The sequence below is a fragment of the Pagrus major genome, chromosome 6 (assembly GCF_040436345.1).
Source record: "Pagrus major chromosome 6, Pma_NU_1.0".
Classification (NCBI taxonomy): domain Eukaryota; kingdom Metazoa; phylum Chordata; class Actinopteri; order Spariformes; family Sparidae; genus Pagrus; species Pagrus major.
In genome coordinates, this window is record NC_133220.1 from 15,648,416 (window position 1) to 15,672,923 (window position 24,508).

The 24,508-nt window shown below is 40.4% G+C and overlaps 1 protein-coding gene across 1 annotated transcript in view; it reads left to right on the top strand.

The window, feature by feature from the left end:
* Window positions 1–24,508, top strand: part of megf6b (multiple EGF-like-domains 6b) — a 67,143-nt gene that overhangs the window by 21,019 nt on the left and 21,616 nt on the right. Inside the window, exons 5-6 of the mRNA XM_073468110.1 lie at window positions 14,968–15,090; window positions 21,783–21,905. Coding sequence (XP_073324211.1) covers window positions 14,968–15,090; window positions 21,783–21,905 — 246 coding nt within the window. The remainder of the gene's footprint in view (window positions 1–14,967; window positions 15,091–21,782; window positions 21,906–24,508) is intronic.

The following is a 24,508-nucleotide window of genomic DNA, read 5'->3' on the forward strand; positions in this document are numbered from 1 at the left end:
TAGCTGTAGAAAAATCAAATGTCATGGGCTTTTTATTTTGCGTAGGTGCCACCGTATCAGTCCATGAAATTGAGAAAGTGAGTACTTGAACCTCTTAACCTTGTGGTTTATATTTTAACAGCTTATATGGTCACCTCATAAGACCACTCACATCTGACCCCACATCTTCTATCTTGTTGCTTTGTCTTTCTTTGTTCTTCGAGTTGAACGAAGTTGCTGTCTGGAAAGTATGTGTTTCAGTTTCTCTTAAGAAAGGGATGACTTTGCGTGTATAGCTGTAGTCAGGGAAGATTTCAGATGTTGCTCTTTGTAGTACCTCTGTACCTCCTCTAATAGCTGTCCTGCTCTGCAATTACTTAAAGTTTAAAAGCAGTCTTTCCTCAGACTAACAGTCATGTGGCCTGTTGTAACCTGCCTTTTGTCGCCTATCCTCTTATCTCACACGTAGACAAATGACCTTATAGCAGGCCATGAAGGAGTTCTCTAACTAATCCAAGTTTGTTGAATTGTTATAAATTTGCATGTCTGTCCTACTCCCAAATATGTGGGGTATTTTTTGTTTGTTGTTTTACTACAAGCCTGTCAGGCATGGAAGATTTATTCTATCTTAGTCATGTTAACCACTGTGGCACATTAAGGCCAAATGTGAACAAATATGTGGGTGGTTTATGCTTCCCAGATGTCAAATCCCAGTTAACGTATGAGTGGCATGTTTGTCAGATGTGTCACTGTCACTGATGGTGGTATTAAATTTCAATGCAACAAGGCGATGATGTGGTGCTTGCTCATGAATCTTTTTTAGCCTTGCAATGTAGAAGGTTGACAGTGATTATATTAGTATAACTGTGTGCTTAGCTAAGCTGATTTACGTGACAGTGGTGACTTTTGTGGTCTCCCTCTGCGATGAAGATAGCAGGGGAGCAGAGAGGTCAAAGGTCGAGCCAGCATGTGGACCCAGGCATTGCCATTTCAGAGTGGCCTCAATTGTCTGTGGCTGGACTTGCTGCTAATGAACAGCAGGAAGGCTACGCGGGATCTAACCCTGTCTGAAAAATGTGGGGTGTGTTTCTATCATCACTGATGCTCATCAAGACATTTAGAGACTGACAGCGACAGGAGGGCGCAGCAGTGACACAGATGGTATCTGTCATGTTTAGGGGATGCAGGTCTGCATGGGGCCATGTTGTAAAAGAGAACATCTCCTTACCGTATGGTGAAACCATTTCACACATGCTGCTCACCCCAGTAAGGGTTTGACTGTCAGCTGAGTAGTGAGGAAACACTCTTTGATTTTTCTTTGGCTAAATATAACGTGTATCTGCTGCCTCCATGTTCAGGACCACTGAGGAATGTAATAAGAGAGGTGCTTTCAGTATGTCGGCCTTGAGACCCTCCCCATTGTAAAAATAAATCCCTGAACTCTGAGTCCCATCGAATGTTTTTTTTTACTGGGGATCAAGAAAAAACATTAGAGAAACCTCCATGCTGAGCTAGCTGAGTGCTTTAGCCAGTAAGTGCCACAAAATGGAACACACATGCATGCTGCAGATACGACAGTTTCCTCAGCACATGATCTCATTGTGATGATGAGCTAGTCTGGCTGTTAATTTTATCAGCCCTTTTTCACTAAGAAAATATAAGTTGGTAGAGTTTTAAGTGCGTTGGAAACCAGTAAGTGGTCCATGAAGCAGAGGAGGTGGAAAAGATCCAAACATGAACATGTTCATGTCAGTTCAAAGACAGTGAGAAACTTGCTGTGCAGGAATTTTACAACCTGTAATCTGAGGCTTCCCTTGACCTAAACTCTTCGGTACCTTATTGAGGCTTTGGTACTAGCTTCTCCTTGCATTTCTACTGTGTTTTACCAACTGTGACATTTTGTAGACTGCATTACTTGTGCTGGTTGGTAAATGAGTGAATGGAAAATGGGAACTTTATGTGAAGATGAGATACAAGTTCATTTGCTGATGATGAACCCAAGGCACTACTGAGACCTGGTGGCCCTAGACCGACATCCATCACCTTGAACCATTTATAGTTTTTGCTTGCACATTATGATTATTCCCTATATTACTAACATTATTTCCCTGTAATCTTGTTTCATAGTTTAATTTTTCTCTCTGCATTGTCGGCTGTGTGTTGTATCCCTAATCTGTCAGACAGTGAGACATCTTCCGGTCCACCGTTTTGTTTCCAACCACTCCTGTTTACTCTGAATGCACCCACCCCCAAATACTACTGAGATCCTCTTTGATCATCTTTGTTTATCCAACAAACATTCTCTGATGTTTCTCGTTTTTTAAGTAATGTTTTTCCTGATTAATGCTTGTGCAGCTGTGAAATGAGAGTTTCATTTGTGTTCATTGTAGTCGTTGTTGTTTTGATGTGACGACACATCTGCTTGGCCAGTCCTGATCAGCAGCACTGCCATGAACTCCTCAAAGCTGGAACGTAGATTTAGTGTCATGTCCTGAGCAGTGCCAAAATTTACTTCAAGGAACTCATCCTCAAAGCTGTTGGAGAAGATCAGAAACTAAAACAAAACCTGTAAGTAATTTAATAAAATCCCTGAAGTGGAAAAGGATTATTAATGCACTACTGATTGACAGGTATACTGTGATTATTTTATATGCTCTAATAACACAATTCGATTACAATGTACTGTAGCTGTGACCAGCTCAAATCCACCTTCACCTTCTGGCAGCTCATCATAGAAAAGTTTCTAAGAATATCACACCTTAAATTATTTATTTTCTTTTAAACTACTGTTCATAGCAACTGTTGGCTGGGTTTAAAGACTTTCACGCTCGCCCGTAATTCACATGATTACCTTTTATTTTGGTCAGCTACCCAGAAAGACTGTAAGGCCATGAGATTTTAAAGCTGTGAGACGCCCAGCTGCAGCTGTTTGTCACTCACATGCCTGGTGTGTCCATCCTTCACTGAGAGGTCAAAGGGTGTCAGGCAACAGGGCATTAGGTTATATAACTGTTGTGTAACGATCACCATATTTGTTTTATCTGCTCAAAAGTTATAGTTATAGTTTTAGTGCATTTTTTTTAAGTGAGAGAGAAAAAGTTGTAAAAGTCAAATGGCTGATAATGGGATAGTAAACGTCAAGAAAGATCACAAGCAGTCTAAATCACTCTCAGGGTTTCCCTTTGCCTCTCTGATGGGTTTAACAGGCTACAGCTGAAATGACTGAACAGGTTGAAGTCTGCTTTTTTACTTGACTCGAAGAGAATTACGATGATTTAGGCTTTAACTTTAAAAACACAAGAGGACGGTCAGGAATTTTGTACTCAGAGCTGTTTTAGGTCAGGTGGTGACATAATCTTGCTACGCATAACTTTTTTGTAACGAAATCTCTCCCATCAGCCTTAAATTGGAGTCTAAGTAGACCATTCTCAGGGTCTCTGACATGTTTTCTGTTTTTTTGCCATTTGAAAGTTTAATCCCGTTCTTTGAGTATTGTTAGCAGCCAGCATAGCGTGACTTCCCAAGCAGCTGAAATGAAGGAGGCCATGGAGATGTATGCGCTGCTGGGAGAACCAGACTCTCCGAACAAATGTTTTCTCACACATTCTGCACCTCTTTGTCCTGATCTCCTCTGATTCTTTGTTTTATTACCTCTTTAGTTTGAGAGAACAAAGTGAGGCATAAGAAAAGAGAAGTGAGAGGGATGTACAGAAATCACATTTTCTCATACCCCTTCAAATAGTTTTCTTTTGGTCTTACCAACATTGCCAAAGATATTCTGTTTAGAGTGTCATAAAATAGAAAAAGTATTAGCTTCCCACTTTAGAAAACCTGGAACCAGAAAATACATGCTTGCATTACTTTAGCTTGATTTAAGGGTTTTTCACTACTATTGGTACTGTGGAGCCATTTTTGTTTGAGCAGGTCCCTGTTTTGTTTGATACACATGCGATACACAATCCTGCTACCAGTTACACACTGATCCACTGATAAACAGTCAGCAATGGTAACAGGTAAAGAAAGGTAGATAACAAGACTCCAAGTTGGTAAACATACATTTGAACAATAAGTCAATGTAATAGTCAAGACCACCTCAACCGAGACCAAGTCACTACCAAGACCAGAGTGTATTGAGTCCAAGACAAGACCAAGACTTTGAGGTGTTGAGACCAAGTCAAGATTAAGACCAAGGCAGGGCAAGACAGAGTCAAGGTGCTGAAGGTGAGGTTCACCCAGGGCGTCATGCAAGCTAGGACCGCTTGCACTCATTTTATGAGGAAGGAAATGCATTCAACATGCATGTCTGACCTCATGGATACACAAACATAACTTTGAAAGAAAACCCAACCTTTTAAACACTAATCCAAATATTTTGTTGATCCCTTCCAGACATGTTTTAAGATGTATATAAAATGCTGTACTTTGACTTATAATTAGTTTCTGATATGGTTTTTCCACAAAAACAATTTATCTTGTTAAAATCCTTTAAATTATACCCCTTGTTCCTCATGAACAAATCCTGAATCTATGGTTGATGAAACTGTGTGTCATCTCTAAAGTTTTTCTGCCGAACACAAGATGTCCATTCTCAGTCTATGTGCACTGTAGGCTTCAAGTATTTTCACATTCTGAATATTGCAACGGGATTGCCTTCCAAAGTATTTGTGATGTCACAAATCATGGTCATAGGCCAACCTCTTTAAATCAGATTTTCAGTGAGCACAGAGAAATTCTATGCTTTCAGTACATGAATGTAAAAACAGCCTTTGAGTGTCAAACTCTGCACATACATCAATTTACCCAGTGAGGCACAGATATTCAACAATAGGAACAAGAAGAAAAATACATTTTTGACTGGGAGGGGACTCTAATTTTCTTTTGGTTAACAGATGAATAATTTACTAACTATTTTAACAATATTCCTGTCAAATATACAGTGAGGGTGAAGGAAAATCTGACTTTAAAATGCAGTCAATCTTTCCATGTCTGCTGTCACATCCTTAACACTGTGATGTTTAGGTTAAACCATGAGAGAGAGAGAGCTACCCAGTTCCTGTGAAGTGAGGAAAGGCATCTCTAATGAGAGGGAGTGTGTTTCAGTCAGGGTGGGGTACATCCTTGCCCACCTACCTGCCATTGCATCCTGTGCAGCACCCTAATCTCCCGTAATTGTGCTGAGTCTGGGCTCCCACCCAGTCTCATTAGACTCTTTACAGCATTCCTGATGAAAGGTCGCTTCTCGTCACGCTGGGGGCGAGGGCATCAAGTTTGTGTAAATTGGCAGTGACAAGAGTTTGCAAAATACAATTAGAGGAATCATCAGTGTGGACTGATCCCTTCATCTGCCAGTGGTGCGTCAATTCTCCCTCATTTTTACATCACTGAAACTTCCATATCTTCCTCTAATTTGACCAAATCTGCCTTTGTTCCCCCTTATCAGCTCATCGTGTATTCCACCGAGCCAAACACTTCACTTCTAATCTCTGTTTTCCCTCCACCTACAACATTATCTCCTCTGTTGTGTGTTATCTCCATATGGAAGCCACTTCGCCTTGGGGAGCGTTCACCCAAGAGTGCTCTCTCTTTCAGTGCACAGCCAGCTTCTTTCTGATGTTTCGTGAGGTGTGAAGAGCAAATGCTAATCTGAAAGAAATGTAAAGAGACAGGGTCAGTCGCCTCTCACATGTCAAGGCTGTTTTTGTTTTTTAAATCAGACAATCGTTTGAATCTTATTACTGTGATTGGACTCTATTCTATCAAACTGCTTTACAGGCATTCTTGCTATAGTTACATAACATTAACCTTGTTATTCAGTCAGAGATACTTTTGGCAAGTAATTTATAGCAGATAGATTAGGCAGAAATAACTCCGGTCTTCCAGGGAGCTCTTAAAGAATCAGAGCAGCAACAAGGATCCTGCCTGGAAAGCTAACCCTAAATCTTAATAAACACTGAAATGAACATGAAATCATAGTTAAAACAGCAGTTCAATTTAGGACATAAGGAAGATGTTGGGGTGGTGGAGGATCTGCTGCAGCAAACAGCATTCACATGAGAGTAGTGGTGGAGTTAGAAGTATCAGGTTATAAAGTATATGTATATTTGTATATAAATAATTGTATACAGTATATGTTCTGTAATTTGTGTAGCACAAAGAAGTTTACAAACTTTAATTTCATTATGCAACCCTGTGTTGTATAATGATGACTTCATTAACCTAAATTAAATTATGAACGCCATACCACTGCTTGGGCAAGCTTTTGCCATGAAACTAGAGCCCATTATCTCTGAATTAGATGTAGCCAGAGGGATTGCGTGTTTGACTGCTGTTTCTTTTAGCTTTGAACACCTTAACCATGTAGTGTCACACATGGGCACGTAAAGCAGTAATCCAAACCTTGATGTTTATTTCCCCTGTACACCTTGAGCATGACAGTCTGTCATGTATCTGCTACCTTTTGCCCTGTAGGGGTAACTGCTCTGAGCAACTTTCCTTACTCTAAGGCCCTGCACATACCAGGGCAGCATATCTCACACATACGCAAGAGAGGGAGACAGCCAGGATACCACAACAAGTAATTTTTGGATTTATGCTGTTGTCCCAGCCAGGGACTCAGAAGTCCTGGGTCAGAGTTGGAAAAAACAGGTCCTAACAGGTAGAGCACAGATAGAGCACACGCAAAGGGTCAGAGGGCAATCCCCTGAGGTCCACGAGGTATTTGTTCCCACTGTTCATCTGTGTAGATCATAAAATGTTATTCTGGAGACATGCGTAGGTTTGTGCAGCTGGCCTACTTTCCGTGTTGTAGTTTGTAAATTTTCCGACGGTAAAAAATGAGTGACAGAAGTCCGAAACCTTTGGCCATCCACAGGTTTTTGAAAGGACAAACTTCTCCCAGGGCTTATAGCTCTGTCAGGCACCTTCAGTCAAACGATTTCAGCCAAAACAGCGACGTGATAGAACTTTGGGATTGTCTATCAGCATACAACACTCAGATTTCCAGTTTGAGGTTAGTGCCTACTGGTGGCACAGTCTTGTGACTCTTAATGAGGTGATTTTGAGCCGCCTGTGTCTGGGAATGAAGGAGTTGTGGTAGTCTCAGTCAGCTGTAGTGAAGAAGAGAGAAAAAAATTGAAGCTTACCGGATCGAGAAGCAGCTGGCTCTTAAGAACGGGGTATCCCATAACATATAAACATTCACTAGTACCTGCACTTAAATGGGTGCAAAGGAACACACACACTTGCACGCTTACCTTGCGGTGCAGCGAATTGGGATAATCAAAACGGGGATTAGAGGAGTTTAGGGCTCAGTAGAGCGGAGTGTTCACAAAACAAACTCAAAGTTTAGTGTCTTTTGATGTTACGCATAAATCTCTTGTGGTCAAATATGCACAAATAATAAATTATAAGGCTCAGTGTTGCAGGTAATAAGCTGCACAGAGACTACCGAGTTGCTTGATTGATATTTTTACCCAAGAGTCAAACAGCTTCTCAATGCTTCTCTCAGCAAAACAATCTGCTGCTTGTCTGTGTTTTCTTGTCAACACATGCCTTGGAAGCAGAAGTGAACAAAAACAAAATACGACTGTTTAAAGAGGCAGATAAGCAGAGAATTTAAATTCTGCTCATCAGCATTTTCACATGAGAAATGTTCAGATAAAGCAAAGCAGACACCATGACTGACTTTAATGAGCTGCTACACTTGTAAACAAAGCAAAAACACCGGAGGACATCCAGTATATTGTAGTGTTTGCTGAATGTAGAAACAATTTTCAACCTTTCACCAAGATATGCATAAGTCTAGGGCTGCAACTATTTATAATTTTCTTTATGGATTAATTATTTTTTGAAATTCCACAAGATGCGTTTCCTAATAGAAATATTTGTTTCTTAACAAAATGTAAGGTTAAAATGATTCCAGTATGTTTAAGTGCCATTTCGAAAAGTCGATTTTTGAGTCTCATTCCCAACCTGCAAAATAATGATGCTGGGGTTGGCAGCCGACCCATCCTACAACCCCAAAGCGTCAGTTTTTGACGAGTTGGGAAACTCAGTGTCATTATTTGATAAGTTGTGAATAAGACTCTAAAATCAACTTTTCTTACAAATAGCACCTTTAAGCATATTGTGATATAATCGGGATATGGTCAGGATAATTGTGACATGACATTTTCATGTTGTCCCATGCCTTGTTGCTCTACAGAAGATGCTACAATCCTGCGATGACTTCACATTTAAAGAGAGAATTTAGTGTTTTTTGTTGACTTTAGTGCAGTTTGAGTGCATTTAGAGTCATTAGAGGTACAGCATCTTCAAACGCTTCTGCTTTAGCTTCACCACTGAGATCTGTAGTTGTCTCCTGGTTGTCTTTAAAAAATATATTTGAAGGAAGGAAATGAAAGCCCATTTCACTGCCTATACTGTAATACTCTTTATTACTCAAACTTGATGCAGATTGTTAATGACTTCATGGAAACATTAGAGGCTTATGAAAGGCGGCACAGGCGTCTTAAACATCAGTGGATACACATCATAGAGGTCTGTTTGTGGTTAGTCCTTTGTCATTAAAGGGGACGTTTTTTTTAACTTGTGGTTTCAGGAAAGCCACACCACGTCCGAATGATAATGCCACTTAACAGCTCAGCTGGCCACAATTACAGGGCTTCAGGAGGAAACTTGTACCCAAAACTGGCACCAAGAATGCATCAAGTAGAATTAGCGACTGGAAATTATTGGATGTTTAATACAGCATGCATAGTTTTCTGGTGTAAGTCAGTGCGGTGAAACAGAGTGAAAGATGTTTTTTCCCTGACCAAGTTAAGTGTGGTCTTCTTTGACTTTTAATTATTGTATTGTGGCAGCTGTGTTTTGGTTAGATGATGAATGAGAGCAGAGCAAAATGACATAGTGTCAGCTTAATAAACATCCAGCAGCACATCTGGGCTGTTATTGATGTAGCAGGAGATAAACAGCAGGGGGCAATGTTGAACTTGAGCTGATGCATGGTAGAGGAGACAGAAAGAAAGAAATATATGCTGATTTTTGTCTTTTTTTGCATAAAATTATGGCCTGTCAAATTAATGTCTCTTGTAGTTTTAAAGGTATTTAATGACTTCATCTGCTGTCTGTCATCTCAGTTTGGCTCGTCTGAAGATCTGACTTGCCATTGTCATAAATCTCATCTCTGCTCTTGTTTATACAAAGCCATCCTGAAATAGTGTGCATTGTTGCTCTCATACCTATCATATTTATTTACAAATTCATACAGACATGAAGCAACAGACTAATCCTCAAGATGTCATTGTTTGCCTCATCTGATTACTTCTGGCATGTAAAGTGAGCTTGCTTCATGATCTCTGCTCATGTTTGCCTGCAAAATACTATACCTGTCAATACACAGCACAGAGACAGCAGTCTGGCAGAAAGGCATTATAAGGAAACCTTAGAGCTGAAGTACTTACACAATGACCTGAGCCGCAGAGGTAATGCTTGCATAAAACATTTTTAAATGCATCTTAGGGGTTCTCATGATATCTGACTCCAGGAGAATATCCATGTGAAATCCATGAGGAGTTATAGGGTCCATAAAATAACTTTTATAATAACTCATGCGAACTTGGGTGAGCATATTTCATCAGATCATCTGTTTCACTTGAGCTTCTGCCAGATAGCCTTGTGACGCTGCCTGCCGGGAAATGTGTCTTGTACAGTTTATTTGTAAAGCACCTTTCAACAACAAGCAATTCAAAGTGCCGCACAGAGGACACAAAAGACATAGAGACAAGCTATGTAAGGAACAATGGGCAATATAAAATGAAGCACATGAATAAGGTGCACCCAATAACACATTTTCATTTCTTTAATGTCAATACCTGCTAAATTTCAGGTGCACTAGTGAGACCAATGGAAATTTTAGTCGCGCCAGACTTTTTTGGGTGCATGTGAGACCAAAACAGTGCAGTGTGAGATATAAATAAATCCCAAATTTAAGTAGATAAAACACAGTGGCAAACAAACAGAGAAGTCTCCTAACAGACCAGCAGACCTGACCCTTAAAAAGACATTTAAAGGGTCGGTTATACTGGAGTTCAAAGGTGAGGTTGAGTTTCCTGTGAAAGAGTGTGAAGTAAATTATCAGTTCCAGTCAGTTTGTTAGTCAGACAAGATGTTGTCATGAACCGTCCTGCAGCCACATGTGCAGGTCAGTCACAGAGAAACCCTCGTTTGAATGAAACCTCTGACTCAAATACATCTCATGCAGCCTCTAACCAATCCCCATCTTTATAGCACCTGGTAAATGAAAGCAGCTGTGAGGACTGTAGGGAATGCAAGAAGGAATGAACACTAGCAAAAGCACATTATTAGACCAGCAGGCTTTTAGATCAGGGTCCTAAAAGGAAACAGGTTGGGCTATCTTCGGCATCCCCCCTCCTCCTCGTCTTCGATGAATGCCGCAATTTTCCGGCCCGTGACCCCCGGAGATAATATCAGAGGTCCGGTGGTTTTTGTTGGCCCCTCGTGGTCTACCCAGACATTAGCCCAGTCCTCCTGGGAGCAGTGGCTGTCGTGCTTATCGCAGGAAGTCACACAATACAGCAGAGGAATGTAAACCCAGAGCTGTGCTGCAGATGAACGTGCAGAAACACAATCAAGATTATTTTTTTGTTTTTAATTCTTTACCTGATTGCTTTGGAACAGAGTGTCCACTACAGGGACATACACGTTTTTACCCATTTTACAGATGTGTTTTTGTTATATGTTTCACTTACAAGAAGACATAACAGCACTGAGCAATTGGGCCCTTACCCGTAACTCTGAGGTTTGTTATCCTCATAGAACAATGCACAGAAACTCCACCTTCATACATGCATGAGAGTGAAGATTAGAAACATATTCTCCATTAAGCCACTCAAATCTTGACGTTTTGTGATCAATTTAGTTAGAAGATTACTACCAAAACAATTAGTAACACCCAGTACATTTATGGCATTTGCTGTGTGAAACAGCATCTTGTTTCCGGCAGGTTGATGCTGCAGTTTTGGTTTCAGGCGACCTGGACCACCTCTGTGATACCACACCACAGGAAACCCTGAATACGCGGCAGTAAAATACAAACCGCTAACTACACCCTCTAAAATGAGTATGCTGCCTAATTAGGATAGCTGTTTCCCAGCCCTTTCCAGTTGTTATGCTAAGGTAAGCTAACAGGCTGCTTGCGGTAGCTTCATATTTACCCAAAATGTCACACTATCTTCTATTTGAATTGCTATATTCAAAAGAATAACTGACAGACTACTACTGATAATGAAAATAATGATTGGTTATAATTTTCACAGCATAAATTGTGAAAAAGATTTAGATACGATGCTAGCATTAGGCTGTAAAGATGTTTGCTGTGCCTGTGGCCAAACCACAGAGGTTCAGACCAGTCAGCATCCTGTGAGGAACTACTGGCAGCTACAGGTGTGTTTTAGGTGTGACCAGAGTTCATGCTAGACTGTTTTTTTTAACCCCAATTTGGCGAATAATTTTACAGAATTCAGAAATATACACGTGAGCAAAATATTGATCTCCACAGACACAGCATTAAGCAAGACCCATAAAAATAAAAAGTCCCTAGATCTTTGTAAAAACAACAGACATGTGTTTCTAGTGTTGCACAGTTGAACTTCTCCTGCCACTCTGCGTTGAAACATCTTTAGTTTTTTTGGCTGATATAGCATCTTCCATTCCTTGATGAGCCGGAGCTTGACACTTGTCTGTGGTCTTGCTGGTCTCGGCTGCAGCACTTGTTGCTGGCAAGGTTTAACTTCAACTTCACCAACTTCGCCTTTGACATTTTGGACTTGTATTCATTGCTGTCAAGCAAAAGTGCCTGGTTGTTGCTGGAGCATGTACTATTTGAATTTCATGCCATGCTTGGGCCAGCGTCCATATGTATTATTTCAGGCAGAAATCACTACAGTACACTTGGGTGTGCTGGGATGAAGTGCTTGTGTGGTGAAATTTTAAAAAAGTGCACAGCATATGTTGGCTAACGTAAACCCTGGGTGGTGACGACAGCGAGAAAAGTTACTGTTCATTCAAAAACAACAATGGCGGCTCCTCAAGAGGTTAGATTCTGCTATAGCATCAGTGATGTCAATCAGAACTGGAGAGTTTTTCTTCATTGAAAGTAAAGCAAAGAACGACACTGAAGGCATTTCTCCATGTACAAGATGTTTTCACTCTTCTCTCTACTGCCTTCAAGAGTTTGATTTACCAACTTGTTGGCTGGTCATGGTCTTCGTTGATCTGATTGTTAGCTTATCGTAGACAGTGATAGACAGATGGTTCTTGCCCTTTTCCAATCAGTTTCCAAAGATGACTTCTCTGATTAGTTGTGTAACAAACCATCTGGCTCATAAGGTTAGGAATCCTCATGTTGGTTCTCCCAAAGTCCTAATATTTGTTTATCTCTTGCCAAGAGGACTCTTATGCAACATATTTTGTAAATCTGAAAATCCACCACATGGTGAAATAGTCGTTCGTGATTCTCCCTACATGGGTTGACCCTGAACACTGGCCTTTGACTCTGACCTGGAGCATAAGTTGGGAAGGCATCATATATCTTTTTGGAAAACGTGCACACTGACCCCCCAAAGGCTCAGGTCAAGGAGAAGAAACCTGGTATCTGATGTTCACGGGAAGGCGGCTCCAGCTTTAGTTTCACTCCTTAGGATGTGTCTGATCACTCTGCTGGAGGTTTTTCTTGGTGATGGAGTGATGGATGGGTGAGGGTGAGGGTGAGGGTGATGTTAAATGAAATGCACCCTGGAGTCAGGTGAAGGTGCAGCCTCAATCCAACCCCGGAGGTCATTGAGTTTAACATACAGAGAAAAAACTTTTATGGCTGGGAATGTTCCTGTTTTGAAATGAGCTTATACTAGTACAAACATTAGTGTAGCATAGAGATATAGGGATTAGAGAGGGTTCCATGTTGCAACCGCATATTAACAACATCTGGTTTATCTCTCTTCTCTGGAACTATTTGTTGTGAAAGAACATAAATGTAACATATGATGTTAATGCAATACAAACTCCCAGAAAGCACTTATCAAAGGTTCATTTCCATATTAAAGCCTGCTAATGACAGTTTTTTCTGCCCTCTAAACAAGATTTGGCTAAATTGCATACCTGACTGAAATCCTGTTATTTGCAATATGCTATTTAATCGCTACACAGTAAAATCCCCCGCTGCTGCCTTACGTTATTCTCCTCCTGACCTGTAGCAATTCAACATTCCTGCTTGCTTACTGGGCAGAAAGACTTGCAGAGAATGATGAGCGTGACACTGACCCTGCTCAGACCCCTGCTCAAGCCGCCACACAGGTGTGTGGCCCCAGGGGGGGAAGAGGGGGAGATAGACGTCCTCACGCACACACTCACGTTGCAGCTCTCACCACAGGATCCCTCAGGGTCTTTAATCCTGCCCTTGACTTCAGGTCACATTCTGCTCGGTCACCATCACTTGTCTGCTTCAGTCTGGTTGTCTTCTGCATAATTTCCTTCAAACCTGCTGTTATTGTGATACTTACTTTGCAAGATAAATGAACTGTACTGAAAGGCAGACACACTCTGTCACCCCAGGACCCAAACTCATTAAATCAAAAGATTCTGATGTAATGCCCAAACAGAAACCGTTGAGCCTTGAAAATTGGTTCTTTAGCTGCAATTTATCTCGTCTTGCTAAAGAATTAGGAATTATATTTCATAGAATAATAAAATTAATTCTCGATGTTAAAGGTAACATTTCATTACATACTGTATGCGCTTTAAGTTTAAAGACACTTGGCAACAGAAAGTGTGCAGTTTTGTTGGTGTGACCATTTCCAGATGTTATAAACTGAGAGAGAAATCGTTTAATTGGCTGGTTAAACGCCGGCATCGCAATGTACCAAAATTTGCTTGAGGGGGCAAAACGTTCTATAAAGCAATTTTCCTTGCATTCGTACTCTTCCTCTTTACAGCAATTCTCCTCTTTTATGGACATGGGGAAAGTTTACAAGCTGATTAGTGCCAAGTGAATGCTCCCTCCTAATTTTCTCCATGGCTTTCAGTTTTCAGTCCAAGATTCCTTCTGCTGGCATGGCAAATGAAACGGCCCTGTGTCGTCAAGTCTAAAACTCCTCTCTGAGCATAATCTCTTCTGACAAACCTCCATATGAATGAAATTTAACGTTAATGCAGGCAATGTGGAGCCGTGTCCTGAAACTGCAGTGTAAAACGGAACAATACAAGACGCATTACTCCTTTCATTTTCAATTTTAATATTTCCTCATTTTGGAGAGGCTCAAATTATGGTATATATGCTGTCAGCACCGCTATCTGACCTGAGTCATTATGTGTAGTTTGGGAACTGAAGGGAAAGATTTTATCTGGTGAAGTTGATGACAGCTTTGGCTGGAGATCTGCAGATGGAAATGAAAAGGAAAACTGTGACTTCGTGTGGATTTTTGGAGGTTGTGCAGCAGTGACAAATGTTTCGTCCTGGTTCATGTTAGAGGAAATTTACAGGTTAGAGGTGGTTTGGACAACATGTCACTGATGCATATTTCTGCCTGTCCCTCTCAATTTATTACTTAATTCATTTTCATCTCATTTTGGATGTATTACGCATTTTTCCTTGACCATTTTCCTTGGTGTTGGACGGAAACAACACACAGTTTCCTGCAGTAATTCTCATGAATTTCCATACTCTTGAGCCCTTTCCACGCTTCCAAATTGAAAACATTTGAAACCTAATCAAACTGACATGAAAAGGAAGACACATTTTTTCTTAATCTTGGCTGCTCAAGAAAAGCTCCGTGCTGTTTTCACCAAAACACTAAACTTTTTAAACACGTGTGACAGTTTTACCACAACACTTCTTTGTTCTTTGTAAATTCTGCTTCAGCTTGTGGTTTGAACGACTGCAGGATTAACTCTGTCCTTGTTTCTCCTCATCAGATGTGAATGAATGTGAGGAGACCAATGGAGGCTGTGAGGCTCTCTGCTGCAACACCATTGGAAGTTTCTACTGCAGGTGTCCTCCTGGACTGAAACTGAATGAAGATGGCAAAACCTGTCAAGGTGAGTCCTTTACTATTTGTTTAGTTGTGGCGCTGGGTTGTATATCAATTTAATATCAATATCAGTAAGGCAACCAAGTTTATTTAAAGAGCAGCATTCTGAAATAAGGCAATTCAAAGTTGTAAAGAAATACTTTAAAATGAATACATTAAAAGAACATAAAATTACATTCATGCTTTTCAGAAGATGAAGTCCAATGATTCTGGTGAAACTCTGAAACACCACCATGAGGCTGACATTTGAGCCCCTAATACTCCCCCTAATGCTCATCTAACAATAAGCAGGATTTGTCTCTTTCCTCCACTCAGCATGCATTACACTGAATAGTTTCGTTCCTTTATTCTGTTTTTTTTTTTTTTTGCCTGTCTTTGTGTTGACACATATGGATGTTTGTTGTAATTTTTATTTGTGGATCAGTGATGTAGACTCTGCAACCAGCAAACATCAAAACCAGATCATTTTAACTCAAGTGGACTGCAGGACCAGATCATTTAACTAGATGATAGTGGGATTTCCTGACTGTTGAAGAAAGTACAGCTACTAGTCTATCATGAAGCCCAGTGTCTGTGAACCACAGCTCACCAAAACTGAGCTTCTGCTCAATATTTTCCCATGAGATTTCTTTTTGCTCCATCATAGTTTGATGTCTCTGATTAGGAAATCTCTGCGAGTGGTTGGTTTAATCAGAATAATGATTCCTCTGTGCAGCCGCCAAGCCCAGAGGAAAGATGCTGGAGTGCTTTGCAGTTCGGCTGTCTGCTGGAGGAACCAGTGAGAGATCTGATCCAGGTCACGGTTATTAGGAGAGTTGATGGGAACGTTGTCACAGCTGGCTTTCATAGCTCTCTGCCCTCCGCCACTGATGTATGTTGGAGGAAAACAGCGACCTGCAGCATTAATGTCGTAATTGTCTGTAATTGGGTCTAGTTTTAACAGAGGTAAAAGAAGCTGGATGGATGTTGTGGATGTTTAAGTGAGCGCTGCATGTGTGTGGCTGCGTCTGCAGAAAGTGATCAGCTGTTGGTGGGAGGGCTGCAGAGTCTAAGCCCGCATGAGTCCAGATGAGAGACAAGGTCCATTTATTTAGCTGTTAAGAATGAATGGTTTGAGGGAATTGGATCGTGCACAACCACAGTAATGCTTTTAGGGAATCCTGTCTTTGGCAACATGATATCATTTTTTTTTTAATGAAAGACATCTGCTGCAGGATGTTAATATGCCAATACTGCTGGCATGGACAAGAAACGAACAAATACATCTTTTGTTCAGTTCTAAAAAAAACAAAACAATCCTGAATATCAATTTTATCCCTTGTGGAGAGTTACCTCTATGAATAAATTTCAATTTTGTTTATGCATTTATTAATTTTAAGCAGCACTGAAAAAAATGGCACAGATCAAAGAGAAAGAGTCCAACAGTATCTGAGTGCAGCTCAGTGTGGCAGTGTCAACATTTTAGCCTTCATGCCAAATGAACTTTACTGCTCAAACCAATGCGAGCATGAAGGTGGGTGTAATGGTCTGCCAGTGTTTGGCACCTGTCTTAATAGTGAGCTCTAGGAGTGCGTGAGTAGCCTTCTCCAACATCAACAGGTATTCAATGCTTGTGTTGTGTGAGAGGATCATTGCTCGTGAAGATTTTTTTTCACTGTTGCTAGGTTCTCTTCTGGATTTTTCTGGTGTTTTATTCACCTTTTATTTTTTGGCAAGGAGTCTTACAGTTAGGGCTCTGAGCCTATCATCTGTCTTCCATGCTTGAGCGGGCTGCTTTCCTGCTCACCTGGCTGCCATCGTTGTCCACACGATTCTGAAGTCTGCACAAATTTGCATGTACGATGTGAGCAGAGTTGTTAATATCTTTGTGTGTCGTGTCCCAAAAACGATCAGTATCAGTTTCTGCTGTTCTGTCTGAGCTTGAGTACTTCTCAGATGCTTGTTGCCTGATGTAATGACTCTACAGGTGTATGTTACAGGAGCTTTAAGGGTGCATTATTAGAAGAATGGTCATAAGAAGAGAAGCATTATATGTAATTGTATCCTGCCATTTCTGCTCAAATCAGGGAAGTGATGCTGACCATGAATATGCTTTGCTCTATAAGCTCTATAAATTGCTGTCGTGGTCTTGCCGCTGTGTTTCTGTGCATGTGTTGGCAACAGATAAGAGAGCTCCTGAATAGACGATTTCACAGCACGGCTCATTCCTTTCTCAGATGTTTGGATTAAAAATACTGAATCTGACTTCTGGCACTTATCAAATTTGGCTTAGCTTTGGTGGCAGTTTTTTTTAAAACATGTCAATATCAAAAGAGAAATATAGACAGCACATTTTTAGTCTTTTCACATTCTTCAGTCTGGTACACCTGAGTGATGTGCACTCATAAATCTCACTTTTTATCACATGACATTCTTTGAAGAGACAGTAAAATACAGTGGTTCAGTTGCAAAATGTAGTAAATCATTGATCAGTCACTGTTGGCTGGTAAAATGCAGTTACTTGTGCTGGATGTACCTTTGGTGGTTTGGTTTAGGCAGAGGGGGAGACAGAGAGGAGAGAGGGGAGGATCTTTAATGTGATGGACATTTAGTAGATGGGAGGGTGGAAGAGAGATGCAGATGGAGAGAAAAATCAGGAGGCAGAGTGGATAAGAAGTAGTTACATTAGACCAGGATTCAGCACCTGGAGAACTACTTATATTGCTAATATGCTTTAAAAAAATAACTTGTAGACAATTTTGAATTTTTTTAAAGGAATTTTGTTTCACTTTCGGTCATGGCTTTGTCATCAGGATGCTGGATTTCCTTTTTTGTATTAATTGAAGCAACAGCATTTCTGACATCTGCTGCAAACTATCCGTACAATTACTATAGAAGGATTTGCTACAGGCCGCACTGTTACCATGGATACTACGGCCACAATGTTGGCTACCTGGCTGAAAGTAAGTGATAATATCACAGCCAAAATACTAATGAAGCTGCTCTAGTTTTCCATCCTCATGAAGAAAATGTATTTGTTCAAGTGTTTAAACACCAAAGTGAGTAAAGCTGTAATTTTAATTTACAATAAATTAATAAAAACTTGGACATGCAACTATAAATTTAAATTTTTTCCCCTCACAAGTTAATTTAACAGATTTTCAGAAAATGATTGGTTGCACAAATCTTCAACATTTTCATATACAGTAGGACTTGATGGATAAATAGGGAGTTATTTACTGTAGTCAGAGAATTTGTTTGTGCCTCTCCACAGCCAGACTGGCTAATCAGTCCCGCTGATAATGTGTCTGCTGTCTGGCACTGCCCAGATAACGTAGTCTCTGATCAGAGCAGAGGAGGATGGCTTTTATCAACAAAGATTAGAGCACATGAAAACATGAACTATGAATCATGAGAGACGCTTTGTAATGCTAACACAAACAGGACTCATAACCAGATACACTCTGGACAGATTATGCCAATATTAGTATGATTGAATATTTCTTTTCATGTTTGGCAGAACTGCAGCGCTCGGGGATAAATGCACAAGATGAAACATGTTTTACATTTATTATGAGGCCAATGCTGATAATCCTCCCGGTCTGCTGTGTTAGTTAGATGTCTTTCTTGGAGATAAATCAACAGTGCTCAGAAATAATTTATCTTCTGCGCACAATAAACAAATCACCTTTTTCGGAAACGGACCAAAATAATTTTCCATGAAGAGGACACCGTGCTGTAGGTGGCTGCGGGCAGAGAATTAATGCACCCTCTGTGAAAGCCAACGACTGCTGAGGCTTTGGCTCCGAGCACGGAGGGGATCATGTTCTGGAGGCTGGAGGGGATTCACTGACTGTGCGCTGCAGTCGACAGAGGAACAGCAGCTCCACAGCGCTGGACCCATTTCATGAAAAACCAAACCAAAGGACGGCATGCAGCATGGATGGAAAAACGAAAGGACGGCTTCTGCCAGCTTTCCTGAACTGAGTGGAGCTGAATGAAGTTTGGCAGCAGAGGCAAGGAAGAGAGAAGAGGAAAGTTTAGAAGCTCATTTCTGCCCCAAACACTATATTTGAAGAAGTCGTGGGATATTATTAGTTGATGGGTTCAGCTGCAGGATATTTCTATAATTTAGCAATCGTGGGCAGGCTTTACTGGAACCCTTAAGCGAGTAGATCTGAATCCCTTTATGCTCAGACATTTTTGTTCTTATCCTTATCCTGTCCTTGTTGTTATTCTTAGGAGAATCTGTGTTTCATGTATCATATTAACCAGTAAAATGTCATAATTTACAACACTGCTTCAACCAGCAGGTTCTATAACATCATGATGACATGTTGTGGGTCTTGTAAAAACCTGAATTATGGGTAGATCAAACTGTTTGTGTGTACTTTGAGAACATGAAGACAGTGATGTGGTGGAGTGTAATGTGCACTTCCAACTTCCATGCTGCCTTCATCCCACACAGTTTCTTCTGACTAAGTAATGCAGACACAATCAGCAACTAGCTGGTGAACATAGCAGAACATTTAGCAGCTAAAGAGCCAGATATTTCCCTGGTGGAGACCAAATACAGAGCCCAAAGATGATTGAATATTGTTCTCCTTCCACAATGGACAAAAAACCCCACCAACATCTGGCTTTTGCCTTCAGTGTGAAAGGGTACAATAAACATTCATACCTGGCTGAAGTGACTTTACAGTAGTCACAGGTATTTGTTGGCGCCAGCTTTGCTCAGCAGTGATTGAGTTGAGCGTCCAGTTTGAAAGATAGACTCACTGAATTAAAAGAAGTAACCACTGTAACATTGTCACTGCCCTCCATGCTATACATGCTAATTATGCTGTAAAAATGTATTGGAGTAACATTAACCAGGCGGGCAGAAACACAGTGCCAAATATGTGCTTATATTGCTCCAGATTAGCTGAATGTGCAACTCTTTTACAACAATGTTTGCCATATGAATTGAAAGTTGATGATATGTAGTTAAGGTGTATGCCACGCAACTGAAACATCCATTTGCAACCAAATTTTGTTTCACAGATCATAAAATAAATGAAAAAAACTCATTATTTTAAAGAAATAGGAAACAAAAATGTCAAATTAAATGCAAAAAAAAAGAAAAACAATAATAAAAAAAATCCAAATCAGCAGTAACTAAAAGTAAAATTTCATTATAGTTATTGCAAATATAAACGTTGTTTTGACACAGTTTGGCTGTTACAACATATACAGCACAGTAACATCATGACACATTATAACTGTATTTATCTATTATCTTCACCCTGTTGTTCTTGGCTGTCCCAACTCACATTGAGTGAGAGGCAGGGTTCACCATGCAGGTCGCCAGTCTATCACAGGGCTGACACATAAACGCAGACAACATATGACGCTCATAATCACGTCTATGGGAACTAACCAGCATGTCTTCAAATTGTGGGAGGAAACCACACTGAGAGGCGAGATATAAAATCGACTGTATACATGTGAAGTTATTCTTCCCACTGAGGATACAAGACTGTCTGTTTGTTTTATGAAGGGAAGGGATTTATAGTGTGATGAATGTCGAGCAATTATTTAAGAGGTTTATTTATGCTGAACTGTTTAATGCATTGTTTACAACACAGTGCCCGAAGACTAACTGTGTGGTCTGTGGTGTGACACTCAATGGTTCAAGAGTTATGTGTACTAAAAACACTGAAAAAAATTAAGACAAACGCGTAAAAGTAAAATTCTCCTTTAGGAAATTGAGTTTATAAAACCAGCTTTTTTCACAGGAATTCCTCTGAATTCCTGAAATAGTTTCTTTCTGAAAATAGGTGCCTAGAGTCAAGACTGTACTGAACAACACATTTGTCAAACAGACATTTAACTTGGCGCTGACTAATAGTCTTTTATGATGTGTTAGCTGTTTTAACAGACCTCATTCAGCAGCCAAGAGACTTCCACACACACCTTTTTAATATGTCACGTCACTTGTTTCAGTCAGCAACACTTCCAGTAACTCCACTGTGCTAATTTTAGTTAATGTTGAGGCAAACAGGTAACTTGTCACCGGCCTGGAGGTGAGGCGAGTTCGACTTCATGTCCTAATTTTCCTGACGATGATGGCGACAGACGGGCTGCTAGCAGAAGTCCAAACAGAGCTGGGCTTCATAAATCAGCTCAGATCTCACAGGGGGTCTGCTGTGGAACTCAGAAAACAATTTATAAGTCTTTGACCCCTAAAATAAGGCTTTTTTAGAAATCTGGTCAGCCATGTTTTGCTCACCACCACTTTCTCAGATGAAGAACCCCCTTCTTTTATTTGTTTATAATCTAAACGCTCGGCTGAGAGGAATGTGTGTGTTTTGCATCCTCCGATTTAAGTTTCCATATGTTCGCTGCACCCAAGGGACGTCGACAAGAAGCAAAGGAATTTAAATTTGGGTTTAAATGTTCAGTAGTTGTTCCCACATGGGGGATTTGTTTGTTTGAGCTGCAATGCACTTGTGGAATACTTTCCCTTCTCATCCATCATCTTCTTTCTTCTCCTAGTACATCTTTATCCTAAGACCTGCATTAAATTCCTCCCTCGGCTTGGCAGCTTATCTGGGCTTTATTCTTGTGACCATTTTTTTTGCCGTAATGAGAGGATTTAGTCAAATTGTGCTCATTTCTCTCCCGTCTCTCTACTTCTGCCTGCTTCTGTCTGTCTCTTTTCTCCTTCCTTCTCTCCAGATATTGATGAGTGCCAGGTCCATAATGGAGGCTGCCAGCACAGATGTGTTAACACCAGGGGCTCCTACTACTGTGAATGCCATCCCGGCTCTCGCTTGCATGTGGATGGTCGCACCTGTCTCGGTAAGGAACATCGCAGCTTTGTGAAAAATGGTCACACACTGATATTTACACACTTAATACAGCTAACAGGGACAGCATCAAGTGACAGAATTGACTACAGCATGATTCGAGGTCTCATCCTTCCTTTAATCCCATCAGAAACAGAGTATAAAGGCTCTTCTTTGTAATGTGGCCCCACAAAACTCGCACACAATGGAACACTGACTCTTTCGTTCTTTAGGTCTGTCATTTTCTGGTTATTATTTCATTGAAGGTTGGCCACATATGTTTTTTGACATGGGCACTTCATCATGCAAACCACATTCATGCTGTTGCACTATATGACCCCTTTGATTCTGACAAAAAGCCCTATTGTGAGATGAATCGAATAACATTTGATGGTAACCACACTGAGTACAGTTTGTGCGTTTTCATTCCCCTCAGTAGACAAACTGTTGAAAGACATTTTCGACTTATCCTGGAGAATATCTGAACCAAGGCTGCAACCAACTACTATTTTCATCATGCATTAACAGTGTTTGCCACAGGATTTCATGAGACTATTCCTCTACTGTGGCACAATTTAGATTTAAATGCATCAATCTGGTGCACGAGAAAACAATAAAATAAAACACTGAGCCTTGGTTCTGCTGCCTTGTCGTTAGTCCAATCCTAAAAATTCAGTGCTGTATATTATACAGCTTTGACTACACAATTTTAACAAAAGCCTATAGACTATAGTCAATAGTCAGTCCATTGCTTTCCATCGTGCATTAGTCCAGCAAGAGGCGAGGGGGCTTGACTGACTGGGGGTGAAAGATACTTTGCTGAAGCAACAGCCCAAAACGTTAGAGATCATTAATTCCATTATGAGAAGTGAAAAATATTTTCAGATCATTAACTATAAAACTATTGTATGCCAAATTAGACTTTAGCCGCCTGCCAGATTCTAGGTCATTAATGGGAAACACTGATTAATCTGCTGATTACTTTCTCGATTATTTGTTGGCGTATAGATTCTCTGAAAATTGTGAAAAATGGTCACCACAGTTTCCTTTCATTAAATGGCTTGTTTTCTTTTACCAACTGTCTGGACCCAAAAGATATTCAATTTGTGATCACACAGGACAGAGTAAAGCAGAAAAGCCCTCACAGTTGAGGACATTTTTGCTTGAAAAACTTCTTACACATTAGAATATTTGCTGATCAGGTCTCTCCAATCTCTGTCCTTGATTTCCCATCAGCTCTCTCATAATAAAGGTACAGAAATGCCTCCCAACATTTTCTCTCTACTGATCAAATAACCGACTGATCCTCTCAACTATAGTTTGTACACATATATTGTAGTATTAAAGTATCAACACTTAGAATAAAGCTCAATACCTTGACTGTATTCAATCTTGAAACAGGTACAGGTATTCATTTTTCTGACCCTGTTCTCAGGACTTAGAAACTGCCTTTTTCCATATCAGATATTAGCATTAGTTCCTAAAAATGGCGTTTCCATCCTACCTTTTGGAAAAAGAAATAACAAAATCTGAGGCATGACATCCATGGTCGCTGGCTGGAGTCAGATTTGGTGACATTGTGGCTATATGGCATGTGTTGTAAACATTTGGCAGCCAAGAGGCTCCAATGTTTGCAACTAAAGATTTATCTTTCTTATTTGTTTATCTTCGTCTATCTTTGCAGTCCACTCTTAGCCAAAGAGGCTTCTTTTCAGCAAAACCTACATAGTATCACTCCATCTGCTGAAGAGGAAGATTGCATGATTTGATCTAAAGCAAAGATAAAGTTCAGAAAATCTATGCATAATCAGAGATTCACCATCTGTACATTGTTTAAGTACTTATAATCAAACAAAGGTACTCAAACTGTGTGTTGATTTATCAGTTTGGTTGACTGTCGTCGCTTATCTCTTGTTATTCCAGTCTTTTCTTCCAATAAATTCAGCTTGTATGTTATTGAACACTGCTTAAATATCCTCCTGTCACTTTTGACCTTTGCAATGTTTACGCAGTACCTGTATGTTGCTCCTGTCATGCCAGATACATGAAATTTGGCTTTTTCCAGAAATAGCTGATGGAGAAAAGAGTATAAACCTGGCACCGGTGTGCAGTCAGGAATGTATACAGAGTGTCCTGACATTTAGAGTGGAAATCTTTGTGTTTCTTGGCTTCATGAAGCAAATGTGGTTTGATTGTCTTATAGAGCGAGACACTGTAGTTGGGACCCGACTGTCCCTGAGAGGCTCTCCTGTGTGACAGCTGTTGCATGAAGAAATGACTGATTGCAGTAATAATCATAGAGCACATCTGGACTGACTCCCAGGTGAAGCTTATCTGCAAGGCTGCATATCCGTCTGCTGACACTTGTGTTAAGGTTGTGCCGAGGAAAGCTTCAAAATGAGTCCATGTTCACAAATAGATTGCGTGCTGAAAGCTTGATTTCTGCACAACAAGTGAATACAAGTTTCTTATTCTCAAATGACCGCATACATACTGGATAAAAGACAACACATACCAATCAGAAGAGAGTCATAGGGAGAAAAAGAAGAGCAGATGTCCTCAAATCAATTCAGCCTCTGTTCTTATCCAGCTCTTGATCTGCCGGCAGAGGTCAGA